The sequence below is a fragment of the Tribolium castaneum genome, chromosome 8, assembly GCF_031307605.1.
Source record: "Tribolium castaneum strain GA2 chromosome 8, icTriCast1.1, whole genome shotgun sequence".
In the NCBI taxonomy this organism is placed as follows: domain Eukaryota; kingdom Metazoa; phylum Arthropoda; class Insecta; order Coleoptera; family Tenebrionidae; genus Tribolium; species Tribolium castaneum.
The window spans coordinates 11,931,779-11,947,996 of record NC_087401.1 but is presented as its reverse complement, the minus strand read 5'-3'; the positions used below and the strand labels follow the sequence as shown (position 1 = coordinate 11,947,996).

The following is a 16,218-nucleotide window of genomic DNA, read 5'->3' as shown; positions in this document are numbered from 1 at the left end:
AAAAGGCACTATTAGCTCATTTTAGTTTATAAAAATTTAATAACCCATCTAGATATCTGTGACATGCTATTAGCCCATCTGAACCTATCAATTTTTTTATGATTGCACTTTTTGTAAAAAATATACTATAAAATGAGTAATTTTGGCCAGATTTGTTATTTCAAATTTTTAGATGAAAGTTGATGAGCTCATCTAGATCTATCAGACATCTATATGAAAATTAAAAACCCATCTAGATCTATCAAGGTTTTAAATCAAAAGGTACTGTTATCTCATATAACTTTATAAAAATTTAATAACCCATCTAGATATTTGTGACAAGCTATTAGTCTATCTGGATCTACTAAATTTTTCTAAGACTGCACTGTATGCAAAAAATAAACTATGAAAGGAGTTACTTTAGCCAGATTTTTTTTTTAAATTTTTAACTGAAAATTGATTAGCCCATCTAGATCTATCAAACTTCTATATGAAAATTTAAAAACCCATCTAGATCTATCAAGTTTTTATATCAAAAGGTACTGTTAGCCCATCTAACTTTATAAAAATTTAATAACCCATCTAGATATCTGTGACAAGCTATTAGACCATCTGAATCTACTAAATTTTTCTATGATTGCACTGTATGCAAAAAATAAACTATAAAATGAGTTACTTTGGCCAGATTTTTTCTATCAAATTTTTATCTACAAATTGTATTAGCCCATCTAGATCTATCAGACTTCTATATGAAAATTTAAAATCCCATCTAGATACCTGTGACAAACTATTAACTCATCTGAATCTATCAAATTTTTCTATGATTCCACTGTATGCAAAAAATAAACTATAAATTAAGTTACTTTGACCAGCTTTCTTGTTTAATTTTTTTCTCTGAAAATTGATTAGACGATCTAACTTTATACAAATTTAATAACCCTTCTAGATATCTATGACAAGCTGTTAGCCCATCTGGATTTGTCAGATTTTTCTAAGATTGCTCTGTATACAAAAAATAAACTGTACATTTTACTTATTTACTTTGGCCAGCTTTTAATGAATCTAGCTTTTTTTAAGAATAAACCCTGTTTTGTTGAGTAAATGTCAGAAATTTGAAGATTTTTTGGTCAGAAAAAATAGTTTTAGAGTGAAATAAATCCTGGGGCTGAAACTGCGAGAAGTAAATGAGATTGGAATTAGCAAAGTCATTTTTTACTTTCGTTTAATCTCTGCCCATCCGAGTCAATATTTTTCAAGCGCACATTAAATTTTAAAGCCTCCCCGAAGCGCAAAAATAAGAGTAAATCGTTGGGCAAAACCGGCGATTAAGCCGCAAATTTCCCTACATGCATTTTCCGAATAAGAAACCGTTGATTTTCCGCTTACTGTTTTAGAATAATCCCCAGCGAGTAATTTCAAAGCGAGCTCTAATTGCTCGCCGTTGTACACCCGATTAATTGTCTGCTATACAATTTTTAAAGAAATATTATCTTAATAAAATAAATTCATCGGAGGTTATAAATTTTCTCCTCTCTCCTCGTTGTTTCCCTTGTAATTTATTGAAGGAAACGCGACTAAATTACTTCGTAATAAGTAGGAATCTCAAGTAACACAAGTTTGAAGACTAATAGTTGTCGAAATAAAATAATCTCAAAGCGTTGCGGTTTTAGGCCTATTAAAGTAGCTTCAAACATTTCAAAGCTCCCTCCTAAAAGCTCTTCGAAGCATTAATATTCATAAGTGACAATAGTGGGAATATTAACGCAGATTACCTGCGATTAGAGCCATGTTACAAACACTGTACTCGATTGTTAATTTTTACGAAGAGAGCTTTTAACAAGCTTAGAGAATTTAATTAGGTCAGAAGGAAGCATCCACTGTAAATAATTATCTTATCATGTTATATTATAATGTATTTTGCCGCAATGCTTAATGCAGGTAGCACGTTTTCGGCATTAATTAAGAATATGAAGAGAAACGGTTTTTTAAACTTGCGAGGCGGCAAGTGATTAATATTTATTTAGAAATTCAACCAACAACATCCAAAATCAATAACTTCGCAGCACTCGAATCGATACAAAGCAAACTATAATCACGAAAATTTACGAGAATATGTAATAAGTTTAGTTTGGAATTCTTGCTCGAGAGCACTTGAATCGAGTCTGATTCGAATGCAATATTAGCCATCTCGCTTTGATAAAATCACAACTAAAATCGAATCAAACTTACAAACTAGATGCGATTTTTTATCGTAATTCCGATCATTTAAATGCGACATGTAAAAGAATTTAATCGAATTTAAATTAGGTTGGGGCGAAGTTTGCTCCCGCGAGAACACACTTTCGAAAAATTTGCTTTTTTGTCGATTTTTCTAAAAACATCACAGGAAAATTACCTAAAACTGTAAAAGATAACCACCTCGAATTTTCCGATTTTCCCAATAGGCTTAACTCCCCAGACGCCTTAGATAGACGTGGGTCGAAACCACTGCAATTTCAGCAAAGAGAAGCGCGAAACTAGTGTGAAAATTAGTAGTTGTTTAGCTAACATCTGTTTCATTGTATCGACAGTTTTTGGACTAAATTACATTTCATTGTTGAATGAAGTATTGAATAATAACTAATACGTTTTCCAATAGTGGACAAAATAAAATGGGACGAATTTTTTTTACCGGTGTAATATACAATGTGTTTTTAAATGATTGTCATCTAGTTAACCTTGAAATTTATTTACATGTAAAAAAATTGTGCCGCTTTGCTCATTTGAATTCTCTGTAAATAAATGTCAAAACTGTCAGTTGTGAAATTCACAAATTGTCAATTAATTAATTTTAAAAATTTCGTTAAAATGCAATTGATACACTGTGAAAGAAAAAATTTTTAATAAATAAATAGAGCATGGTAATATTTGGTGTCTAAATGCCTGCCCTTAATTTTATAAAGCGGCATTTCTGATTTTTCAAAGTAAATTCACAGGCGACTAGATGAAAATCATTTAAAAACACATTGTATTGTCTAAACGATCGTGATTCTATTTATTCACATGATTAGCAATTAAATATTTAAATACTTCGTTCGAACCCATGATTTCTATTTATCTTTGTTTCTTCAGTGAAATTGATCGTTTTGATTACTTTTTTTACGTTTTTTTTTAACAAGTTGTGACAAATTTAAAATTCCGTTTTAATAAACTAAATTTTATCGAAAATTTGCTTCAAGACTTCTCCCATTTTTTTTGTTCACAATTATTGTGTGACGTATGAAGATGGTCTAATAAATATTCAGATAAGAATTTGAATTTAAATTTTTGAAAGATCTACGAATCTTTTTGCAACAGAAATTTTATGAATGGATATAGGCTACAGAAAATATACTATTAAAACCGCTAATCTAGACTATATTTTTTTTATCTGATTCAAGAATAAAAAAATCGGAATGATCTGATTCTAGAATCCTAATTCTTTGGATTCTAGGTATGAAGGAGTTCTTATTACAGTTCTATTTTAAATTCTAATTCTAGTGTGTCAACTCGATGACATTCCTTTTTAGAATTCTATTTTTTTAAATTTTTTTTGGATTTTAGTTTAGGGAAAAAGGATAATTTTCAAAGTTCAAATCTAAGATTTAAGTATTCTATAGTCGGTGATTCCAGGACTTTGCTCCTTAGAATTTTACAGTTGATACTTTAAAATTTCTAATTTTTTGGACTCTAGGTTTGAAGGAACAAACATTCTTACAATTCTGATCTAAGGTTCTAATTAGTAGTATTTTAAACTCGATAATTTCACGACTTCGTTTTAGAATTTTCTAAATTTCTAGAGTAAAATGTATAAAACAATCTAATTTGAGAATTCATTTCTAATTGTGAACAAAGGAGAATTCCTAAAATTCTAAACTAAGATCCTAAATTCTAGTATTGCAAACTTGATAATTCCTGAACTTTATAATTTTACAATTAAGGCTTTAAATTCGAAGTTCATATAAAATCTTTTTTTTGACATTGTTTCTGCATTTCTGGAGTAAAAAGTTTAATATCCTAGAATTTTAGATTCTAGAACTTAATTTTTTAGATTCTGGGCTTGAAGGCAGAAGAATTTGTACGATCTTGATCTAAAAAGATTCTAATTTCCAGTATTCTAGAAATTCTAGTATTCTAGTAGTATTCGGCGATTCCAGGACTTCGCTTTTTAGAATTTTACAGTAAATGTTTTAGAACTTTTCATTCCCTAAAAGTCCTAGGTTCTATTTTTTAGTATTTCAAAGTCCATGATTTAAGGAATTCGCTTTTTAGAATTTTACATTTGAAGTTTTAAAATTTCAAGTTTCTTAAAACCGTTTTGTTTGACATTGATTTTACATTTATAGAGTGAAAAGTTTAAAATGATTTTATTTTAATTTATTTTAATTTAATTAATTTTTAATTTTTTGGATTCAAGGTTTGAAGGAAGAAGAATCCTTACAATCTTGATCTAGGATTGAAATTTTTAGGTCCAGTTTATAGAAAGCTTTGTTAATATTTAATTCTTTGTTAAAATTTAACAACACGAATGGACCAATCAAATTGCTTCAATTTGGTCACGTGATCAGTTAATCACGCATTTAACTGCGCATTAAATTAAGGACTGGTTCTTAAATGAAATGTCCTAAAAGAAAAAAGAAGTGGTATTTTTGCGACGCCACTTTTTTAAAAAAATGAAATTGTGTTTGTTGTTAAGACTGCTTAAGGCTTACGGATTTAAAATTAAGATAAAAATCGCTCCATTCCGACCATGATGCACTTAACTCTTTATTACTTCTCTTCTTTAAGAAACTCGGCGCCTAATTACCGACTTAGCCATGTAATCTGCTCAATAATCCATTTCCTGTGCCATTAAAGCCCATTATTAAAAAACTTGTATGCAACTCCGACTCCGCACGCGATCTAAATATTTATCTCATTTAATTCAATCGCCGCCCTACACCCCATAAACCCGCCGTTATGATGCAATAATCGAAAAAGCTTCATGGTGGCGTTTCCGGTATGGGGCGTTCCGGAAACGAGGTTCCGATTGTTTCTCGTCGCCTTCTACGCTCGTTTCTATTCAGCTCCAATCATGGCTGTCTGGATGCGAGAATATCGATGGTAATTGTCAGTTTATCTGTCGCAGTTGGCTTGAGGCGGCGATCCTGGCGGCCCTGCTTCTTTTTGATTTTTTATTCACCGCCTCATCCCCTTAACGAGGCACACAACTGTGTGTGTGTGTATAATGCGAGATAAAGTTTCGCGTCTCGTAAATCTTTGAGGATTTTTAGCTTTTGTATCCGCAATCTGCAGTGGTAGTAAACTTACGAAAACGTTGCAATAAATAAATCACTCGACACGAGGTAAATAATTCATAAAGTGAAACGAAAGAAAAGTCGAAACGTTGATAATTAAAATTGCGGACGAGGTATAGGGGACGAAATGAGTTGCAGATAACGCGAAGAAGATTAAAACGGATCATTTTTAACTGTCAACAAAGATGTTTTTCGTGGTTTTGGATGCGTTTTATTTCGAGCGAAACACGTTTCAAGTGAACAATCTGTCTTTTTGCGAAGAGGGGCATCAAGATGCTGGATGCGTTTATTTTTATTTGTTATTTCACATAAAGTAAACTAGAAAAAAATCTCGCTTCGGTTCAACTGTGTCTCTTCATTATTGTAAATTATTCGCAAAACAAATGGGTTTTTATCGCAGTGAAATGTCATTTTTCACGTAATTATAAGTCCACTCAAAGTAGCTCAACAAAAGAATTAAGTCATTCTACACAGGTCAAAAGTACAGTCACGACCAAAAAGAATGACACCCCTACCAATTAAAATCTTTTAGGTAATAAACTGTCCAGTTAGTTTAGACAATATCCAGACAATATATACATATTTTAACCGTATGATATCGACAAAATTTGTGGCTGCGGTTTTAAGGGTCTCATTCTTTTTGAGCGTGACTGTACGTCACCTCTCATATGTAATTGCATTATTTTATGACGAAATTTTACAAAATAAGTGAGTTTCTTAATTAAAATTGATGATTTGATGAGTTTCTCGCTGGAAATCGTGCTAAATCGTTCAAAAAATGTAAAATTTACGTAACTTTTGAGTATGATACGTCATCTTTCTTTGTATTTTTGGGAGAAATGACTTTTAGCGGAAAAAGTAATTATAACAAATTGGAAAAGACAAAAATAACTACTGCATTTTTAGATAAATTTTGCAAAAAATTCTTATAAACGAACAAAGTCGAGCATAATAAATCAAGACAATGTCATTTTCGATCTTTATTAACATTTTTCGCTCTATTAGACAATTTTTCCTCAAAATAACTTAATTTTTGGCTCGAAATAACGTTTTAGTTTTCACGCGTTTCAGCACGTTTTTGCCCCAGAAAAAAAATTGACCGAAATTCATGCTAAATCACCTGAAGCACTTGAAAAATCCGGTCTTTACGTTTAAAATTACATTATCTCGAGCAAATAATTAATTTAAACAGTTAAACAGAAACAGAGGATAAACTTATCTACTGTTTCTTTATACTTAATTTGAGAACATTTTACGAAATACTTGAGTTTCTTGCTGAAAAACGTAACAAGACGCATGAAAATGGCATAATTAATGTTTTTTTCGAAATAATTTGGTGACTTTTGAGCTAATTTTTTTATGAACTGTGGCGAAGCATTTGCGTTTCAAGCTGAAAACCGTGCTGATTTGCTTTGAAAAAGGTAAAATAATGTCTTATTTAGTTATTTTTTTTGCTAATTTTTGACAAAATTTTGAGAAATGAGTTAATTTCTGCCTAAAAAACACTGAAACGTTCGAAAAAGCTAACACTTATTGTCATTTTCAGCTTAGTTTCACGATTTTTTTGCAAGTTTTTGACAATATGTGTGTTTCAGGCTAAATAATGTTTTCAACATTGGTTAGGTTTTTTGGTTATTTTTGACGAAATAATTTGTACTTAAGGTTGAAAACCAGAGCTTTTTGTTCTCAAATGTGCCTTTAAAAGCTTGAAAAAGGTAAAAATAACTTCTCCGACTTAATTTAGAGATTTTTTCGACTATTCTAAAGCTTTTTTAGCTTGTTTTAACGAAATTTGTCGCTTAAAGGAAGACAAATCTGACGAAAAAGGCAAAAGTAATGTCGTTTTTTGTTGTAGGCGAAATAAATGAGCTTCGGACTAAAGACGTCTTGACTAAAACGCTCGAACAATGCAAAAATAAGGTAATTTTCGACTTTTATAAAAAAAAGACTCAATTTGTTTGAGTAATATTTAGCGAAAAACATAAGTTTGTGGCAAAAATTCATCTATTTAAGGACTGGTTTATAGAAGCGTCATTAATTTAATCTGCAATTAAATGCGTGATTAACTGGTCACGTGACCAAATTCAAGCAATTTGATTGGTCCATTCGCGTTGTTAACTTTTAACAACGAATTAAATTTTAACAAAGATTACCGGACCGGTTTTTAGAAGCGACATTAATTTAATCTGCAATTAAATGCGTGATTAACTGGTCACGTGACCAAATTCAAGCAATTTGGTTGGTCCATTCGCGTTATTAACTTTTAACTTTTAAGTATTTGAAAATAGGATTTTTTGTTTTCATCTTAATTGATAAATTTGGCAAAAAATACGTGAATATGTAGCTCAAGGGAAGGTAAATTTCGAAGGCGATTTTTTGGTCTGTTTTAACAAGGGTATTAATAGGTTAGATGTTTGCTTTGCATTCGCTCGTTCTAGCTTTGGCCGAAAAATCAGTTTCTGTTGTGAAAATTTGCAAACAGCTCATTACCAGTCGGATAATTACTCGTGGCATTTCCCAATTTACACGCTATTACGTCTAATCATGTATGAATAACTGGCGTCAGCATTAACAAAATTGCATAATTTATGTCATTAATTATCTCGCCGTGAAAATGGGTTTTTTCTCGCTTTGCGAATCGAATTTTGGGTGAAAATTTTCCCTCGTCTTGCCAATTACGCCCAATAACAATTTTCACATTGTTTACGTGCAAACAAGAAGATGTCGCTGTAATATTAGAGGGAAGGCTCACGTAGAGAACCCCGCGACATGAATTTTAAATTCCAAGGGGCCAATATTTCATCCCCTTTTCGATTTATTCGAGACTTTGTGTCGATAATAAAGAAAACAAAACAAACAAAAATCGTGGCGGATTCACAACCAGTGGTAATAATTTTGCTGGGGGGAAAGTTACGTTTAAAAAATTCCACTCGGACGTTTAAATGAAAAATATTTGCGAATTTCCGAGATTCGTTCGGAATGCCGTTTATTATTAGAATTTACAGAATGTTTTCGTCTTGTACGTATGTGTACTTGCAAACGGACTTATCGATCGAAATTCCGGAAAGAGGCCCAGGAATTCAATATATTCAAAAGTTTGTTCGACATGTTCCAAGGGGTGAAAAAGAATTTTTAAATTCTAAGAGAAATTCAATCGAAAACGATGATATTACACTAATAAGCTGTCACGCCGAGTGATTAATGAAGCGGCGAGACGAAGTGTCAAAAGGCGAAAGCAGAGAATTCATTAAAAAAGTATCAATCGAAATTCACAATCGCAAAGTTTGGTGAATAAACAACGCCAAAGCGGCGGGAAATTTCATTTAATAATAGCTCCGAAACACTTAATTAGTTTTCTATAAATTATACAGGCTGTTCGTCTACACCTCACATTAGAAGTATTGAAAGTTATAATAAACAAAAAAGAAACAACAAGAATATAAAGTAAAGTACACTCGTTTTATAGAACTTAATTGTGGCACGAATGGTTTTGGAGCACGACGAAGGAGTGCTCCAATATAATGTATGCCACAATAGAACGTCTTATACAACTCGTATAATAATATACTATTATTTGAAAGTTGGTTCTCAGTCATAATCAGTTGAGTTCTGCGCAATGAAAATATTTTCAAGATGGCGGCACTTCCGGTTATACCGGAATTTTAAATGGAAAGCAATGTTTTTCACTGCGTTTTTGGATTAGTTGAGTTACTTTAAGCGAGTTTTTTTCAGCTTTCCCTATACCTAAGTTTAACCGTTTTTGAGATATTTAGGATTTTTGGAAAATTTTTGGATTTGCACCTGTCACTTAAAAAATCGGTAACTCTCTTAATTTTCGAGATTTCTAAATCATATTTGGAGAATTTAAAGAGAAAGCCTGTATCTGTTCTCCAGTGTGTTCAAAATTGGAAAAGAAGTTAATAAACCCAAAAATTTTAAGGTTAAGTTTGGACAACTTCAAATACCCCTAACTTAATTTTTTCGAATAGGGTGTCCCAGTTTTTATTGTACTAAATGGAGGAGAATTTTTTTCTGCACCGATCTGTATTAGCATTCCCTATACCTATCTGTGATAATTTTCAAGTTATTTTGTTTTTTTTGACATTGTAGAAAATTTCTTACTAACCACAGCTATTTTTGCATAGTTGGCCGTAAAAACATTTCTGATTAAACAAACGACAAACTCTTAAATTTGTGTTGACCGTCTTGTGAAAACAAAATAAATTCATTGAACATTGGTTTAGAAAACTTTAATTTTTCACATTTTTTCTCTCGTTTCCATGGCAAGCTATGAGAAAAGGTCTATGGTTAATGAATTTCTCAATCCCAGCAAAAAGTTCCTGTAACTTGAAAACTATTAAACATAAGGATAGGGAATGCTAATACAGATCGATGCAGAATTATATTCTCTATTATTTAATGTAATAAAACTAGTGGCATTTCATTTGAAAAAATTGAGTTATGGGTGCTTAAAGTTCTGAAAACTTAACTTTAAACATTTGGGATTTGTTATTTTTATTTAGAAATTTGAAAACACAAAAGGAAAGATCTAGGCTTCCTCTTTCAAATAAACTAAAAAATATCTCCAAATTTTTAAAAATGGCAGAGTTATCGATTTTTGAACTGAAGGGTGCAAATCCAAAAAAATTAAAAAATCCTAAATATCTCGTAAACAGCTAAATCTAGATATAGGGAAAGCTCATAAAAACTACCTCAAAATAACTCTAGTAATCCAAAAACGTATTAAAAAATATAGCATTCCATTTAAAATAGTGTCACTAGTGTCACCATCTTGAAAATATTTTCATTGAGCAGGACCTAAGAGATTATAGCTGTATACAAATTTTTAAACGATTATTATTAGAACTACCAATACTATAATGTGGGGTTTAAACGGAACACGCTGTATAAAATCAATTTTTAAAGTTGATCAAATTTCATGTAGTTTTTCGCAATTCTGTTTTATTTCGTTTGACATCTCAATTGCTTTGGTTTATTACACACCGCGGGACGAATTAATGAAACGAGTTTTTCCGTGTTTTGCGCACTCTTTTATCACCAAATTCCATTTTGTTTGATTTCCTCGAACCGTGGACGAAGCAACTTTCAAATATTACTTCATATGCAAATAGCATTGCATTCGTCGCTTCGGAATGTTCAAAGACCATAAGCACGTTCTGCAAGAGATGCAGCCCAGATGCGGACTCGATGATAGTTTCAACGATGAACGAATTCAATTTTCAGATAGAGTCATTATTTATGGTCGAAACTCGACGTTGAAAATATTAAAATGGGCAAATTTACGTTTAGTAAATTATTTTAATGAATTTTAAGTTCACCCGCGTGTAAATTATTTGCTACAAAAAATAGAGCAGTAATTTTTCATTGAATCAAGAAATTTCGCACAAATCTCCAAACAAAGGGTTCGAAAATTTGCGATTAGGTCCGTAATCCTGGCAAACTCTATCTGAAAATAATGACAGGGTTTCGTCGCTCATTCCTGTTAAAGAACCATTAGCACTGTGGAATTTTTATCTGAGCGAATATACTTCCGAAAACTTATTAGGGTGCATTACCGCATTTTGTGTTTTATCCCTTCATTTGTATTGCCAAAACCGTGTGTAATCCCGGTTTGCATTTTTTGCAGCGATACAAATTTCCCGCCTCTTATCTAGTCTTATATGCAAACTGTGCCCCCATTTCAGGCGCTTAATAACCCCCCAGTCAGGAGTTAAGTTTATCTGAGCGCGCCGATTAATTAAACCACTTCGAAAGAATCATCCCCTTTTCACCTGTACTTCAAAAGCGCAACTTATCAAAGAAATTTCAGCTCAAATCTAATTTACACTGAAAATAATTCGCCCCTCTGAACTAATTGGAACTCACTTGACGATTCCTCTCGGCAGGTAATTTGCATCAAAGTGAATCCGAGTATCGATAGTGTGTGCCCGTATGGATGATGGCAATAAAACATTCATAATGCAATCATCCGACGATCCATTGTGCCACTGGCACGAATCATAATCGCATTTTACCGCAATTTACGTGTCATAGATAGCGACGCGTGCTGCACAAATACTAGTGTTAAAATTAGTACGATGCCATGCGAAAAATTAGCCAACTAGAGGAAAATGGATGACTACGATTCGATTAACTCAATTAACGGCAAACAATTGATCATTATTGAGAGGCAGTAAGTGGTTTTTACGCCTCTTGTGTGGAAATTTTGCGAGCGATGCTTCAATACTAATGATACAGATTGTGATTTTGTGTTTTGTTATTGTACACTTTTCGGGCTGATAATTACCGAATGAATTATTTTTAGAAAACACAAACTAAAACGTAACACAAGTTTACGGCAACTGTTGGAACTGTCAAAGATAGGATTACACTTGTTTTTCAAGCTTTCATGTTTCAAGGACTTTCAAAGTGTTCGTGTTACTGTAAAATATTTAAAAACTTTGTTTTTAGGATAATAACACTGTTTCTCAACTTGGTTTTATATTTTAGTTAAAAAGACAACGGAATTTTTGTTTTTGTAAAAAAAACACTTTATAAAGGTGTTTAGAGTTTTTATTTTTTATTTTTCAGGTTTTCTGTGTGTCGAGGCTAATATACCGAGGGTCCCAGGTTTGTATTTTTGGTCAATTATTTTATTGTTGTAAAAATTTTTGGTCTTTTTATTTTCAAGAAAATGTTTTTTTATTTCAATATTTTTTAAAGAAGATTTATGTAAACTAAAATTATTTAATTTTTCCGGATTTATATTTGCCAAGGACTTTAATCCTAGGCGTTTCAAATTCTTAATTTTACCGATAGTATAATTATTTTGTCGTAGTAAAAGATTTTTTCAGAGGGTTTTTAATTTTCAAGTTTAGGGCCGGTTTATAGAAAGTTTCATTAAATTTTAATCCGTTGTTAAAAGTTAACAATGCAAATAAACCAATGAAATTGTTTCAGTTTGGTCACGTGATCAGTTAATCACACATTGCAGATTAAATTATTGACGTTTCTATTAACCGGTCCTCAGAAGTTTTTTTATTTTAACACTTTTAAAACCAAAAATACACGAAAAGTGTATTTTTTCTTTCAGGATTTGTATTTGTCAAGGACTACAATCTACCAAAAAATCTTAATATTTTATTGCTACATAAAATTCTAAAATATTTTCAGAGGGCTTTTGATGTTCGAAAATTAAGTAAATTTGAGAAAAAGTTCTTCTATTTCATTACTTTTAAGGACTGATTGTTCACAAAAAGTGAAGCTTTCTCACAAGATTTAAAGATATTTTCTTAAGTTTTTTAGGGTTTCAGGCTTTTCTTCAAATATCGGGAAAAAGTGTATTACTTTTTTAATACTTTTAAGAACTGAAAATTCACGATAGGTGAAATAATTCCATGAGATTTTTCAGTTTTTTAAGTTTTTTCTGGCTTTTTTGAGCTTTTTAATTTTTACGAATATGGTATTTAAAATTTATTGTAACAAATAGCTCTAGAATATTTTCAGAACGCTTTTGCTTTTCAGAAAATTGGTAAAACAAGCTCTTCTAGTTCAATACTTTTAAGTAAAATTCACAAAAAGTGAAGTAAATTAAAAAGCAGGTTTTGAGTTTGTCAAGATTTGTATTTGTTAAGGACTACAATCTTGTGCTCTGAGCTTACTGTCTATTAATAATTATTTTAATGTTTTATAAAATTCTATAAAGTATTTTCGGAGGGTTTTAATTGTTGAAAATTAGGAAAAAGTTCTTTTATTTCAATATTTTTAAGGCTGGCGTTCCACAGAAAAGTAAGAATTCTCACAAGATTTTTAAATATATTTGTTTTTAGTTTTCAATATTTTTATTTTTTATAAGTTCCTTTATTTTAATACTATTTTTAAAACTGAAAATTCACGAAAAGTACGTAGGCATTTTGACGAAATTAAAAAAAAACATTTCTTTTCAGTTATTTATGACTTTTTTGCCAAGAACTTCTACTATCCTAGTTTTTGAACTTCTTAATTCCTCCAGTTATAATTATTTTACTGTGGTATATTTGTAAAATCTTTAAAAAAAGACTTATTTTTTTGAGAATCATGAAATAGTTCTTCTATTTCAATGCTATTATCACAAAATATCCACGAAAAGTAACATTTTTACAAGATTAATAAAAACCCTTTTTTTTAGTTTTTTAGGATTAATAAATTTGTCAAAGACTTTAATCCTAGTCTTTAAAGACTTTCACTTTTCAGGAATCGCAAAAAAAATTTTTCAGTAGTTTTATGAACTGATGATCCACGAAAAGTTAAGCATTCTCACAGAATTAAAAAAAAATTAGTAGAACTTTGACTGTCAAGGATTTCGATTCTCTCGTTTTAGATTTTTAATTTTTACCAATACTTTTTTATATTTTGTTGAAATTTTAATGTTTTTCTAGAGGACTTTTGAAGACTAAAAACGTACGAAAGTGAAGCATTTTCACAAGATTTTTTCAATTTTTCATGATTTTAGTGAATGTTCGGTAACTAAATTTAGTTTTAAGTGTTCTTTTTACTATTGTTTAATATTTATATATTTTTGTTTTTATTTCTTTCTGGGGTTGAGTTGAATAGTCTTCGGCTAGACTTCGCCCCACAGAGTTGTATATTTATTTATTTATATTTTCTTTTTCTTTAATGAAGGCCTATTTTTATTATTTCTATTTATCAAAGACTACAATTGTAGTTTTCTGAGCTTCTTAATTGTGAGCAATAATTAAAACGTGTTTAGTTTTTCACGATTTTTATTTATTTCAATTGTTTTAAAACTGAAAATCTATAAAAATCTGAAAATACACCATTTTAACCAAAGTTTTTAAGTTTTTTATGATTTTAGTCAATCCCAGTTTTTCAGCTTCTTAATTTATACTAATAATAATAATTTTAACGTGGCATAAAATTCTGGAATTTTTCAGAGCGCTTTTGCTTTTTACGAATCGGAAAAAAGTTTTTCTAGTTTAATATCTTTAAGACTAAAGATTTACTACGGATTCTCATAAGTTTTTACTTAATACTTTTTGAAAGTTTTTTAGGATCTGTTGTCAATCCCAGAGTTCCTGCTAAATTCTAAATTAATTTTTGCTTTTATGTATACTTTAAAAATGTTTTTGATACTGAATATTTTATAACAGGGAAAAAATCGGATAATCCACTAAATGCGTACTGAAAGCTCTCTAAACACGCAACAAAATTTTCCGATATAAAAACAGAATTTTAAAAAATGAAAATTCCACTCACCAATAGTGGTGAGCACCGTCAGCGAGTATAAAAACGCTTTCGCAAAGGTCCACTCGTACTCCCCGGCCCTCCTCTCGGCCTTCTCCTGCACCGGCTGCGCCGCCAGCTCCTCCCCCAGGCTCTTCAGCAGCTCGTCCTGAAACCTCGTGATCTCCTGCGCCGCCAGCCTCGTCCAATTATCCCTGTACAGGATATTCAGATTCACCGTTATATCCCAAATATTCTCGACAGTCCTCGCCCTCGCCTCGTCATTCTTCGCCTTAAATTCCGCACTATGGTTCAAAAACTTCTTTCCGGATGTCGTCGCCAAAATCTGGGTCGAGTGCTGAAACGTTGAACCGCCTTCGATGGCCAGGAAAATCACCGAACCGATGAGAGTGTATCCGAAGAGGAGAATACATATCCCTAGGTTGGTGGCCAAGCCGGTGAAGAAGGCTTTAGTGCGCGATTTGCGCGATTTGCCGAAACAGCGACACGATTCCGACGATTTTTTCTTCGTGTCGCGTTTTAAAGAGTTGCTTTTTTGATAAGGTTCGTAGCAGTAGTGAGAGTCTTTCTCCATGGCGTTAGGGCGGGTTCACACTGTCACATTTTATGGTGGGTTTGATGAGATTTAGACGCGGCAAGTCACTGAAACGAGAAATGTTTCCATTAGTCCTGAAATAATAACACACGTATTTGTGCTACTTCTTTGTTTTTTACAGAAAAAACCTCTTGAATTATAATTGGAAATAAATACGGACAAAAATGTTTTCACATTTCGTTAAATCGGTCCATAATTCACAAAATTGGGTCGAATAGACGTTACATTTTAATCACAGTTGCTCTAATCATTTCAAATTTTGTCAAAATTAAGCTAAACTTTCCTGAATTTGGTCGAAAATGTTGCTAGTTTTGTTTTTTTCAAGCGGTTATTAATATTTTTTAACCAGACAGTTAATCAAAGAATATCCAAAAAAACAACAAATTTTAATAGGTCGTAAGTTGTGTTATTTTTTTCTCCTTCGAAGGCTGAAATACGTTTTTAATTGTTTTTTTTTAATAAACTGGAATGACAAATAACTAAACTGTAGGTCATCAGATTAGAAAACACAGGATAAGTCTTTAAAAGTTTTTTTATTGTACAGTGAAACTTAGTTATAGCGAACACTCAAAGGAGCAAGGGACTTTATAATTTGTTCGTTATAAGTTATAACCGATCGTTTGTTCTAACCGAACGTCGATTTTATAGTAATAATAATAATAATAATAATAATAATTTATTTGTGGCAGTAAAACAGTTACAAATAATTAGTTAGCACAAGAAAAATAATACGAAAAGAAAATTAATATTTTCTGCAAGTTGTTCCTACCACAAATTGGACCAAAAGGCAGCAAAGCTCATACAATAAATGAGAAATAATAAAAAATAAAAAAAAACAATGTGATCGAAGAAAAATAAAAAATATACTAATAAAAAATATCTAATTCTATTTAACAAAATTATACAGAGGGAAACAAACACATAAGAAAAATAGTAATTTTCAAGTTAAATGAATTCTAAAATTTGAAATAGATTACACGAAATAAAGTATTAATGTGTTTTACTAAGAAAGATATTGAATTACATAAGTATATAATATTATGACAAATACTTTATTTATTTACTTATTTTTGTTTGTACCTGACA

At 31.2% G+C, this 16,218-nt stretch overlaps 1 protein-coding gene across 2 annotated transcripts in view; it reads right to left on the bottom strand.

The window, feature by feature from the left end:
- The window catches only part of LOC659728 (uncharacterized protein), a 102,568-nt gene that overhangs the window by 2,014 nt on the left and 84,336 nt on the right, over nucleotides 1-16,218 (bottom strand). For both annotated transcript variants that reach the window (XM_015981120.2, XM_008193734.3), the window contains one exon: nucleotides 14,550-15,179. In XM_015981120.2, the coding sequence (XP_015836606.1) occupies nucleotides 14,550-15,111 (562 nt within the window). In that variant the 5' untranslated portion in view covers nucleotides 15,112-15,179. The remainder of the gene's footprint in view (nucleotides 1-14,549; nucleotides 15,180-16,218) is intronic.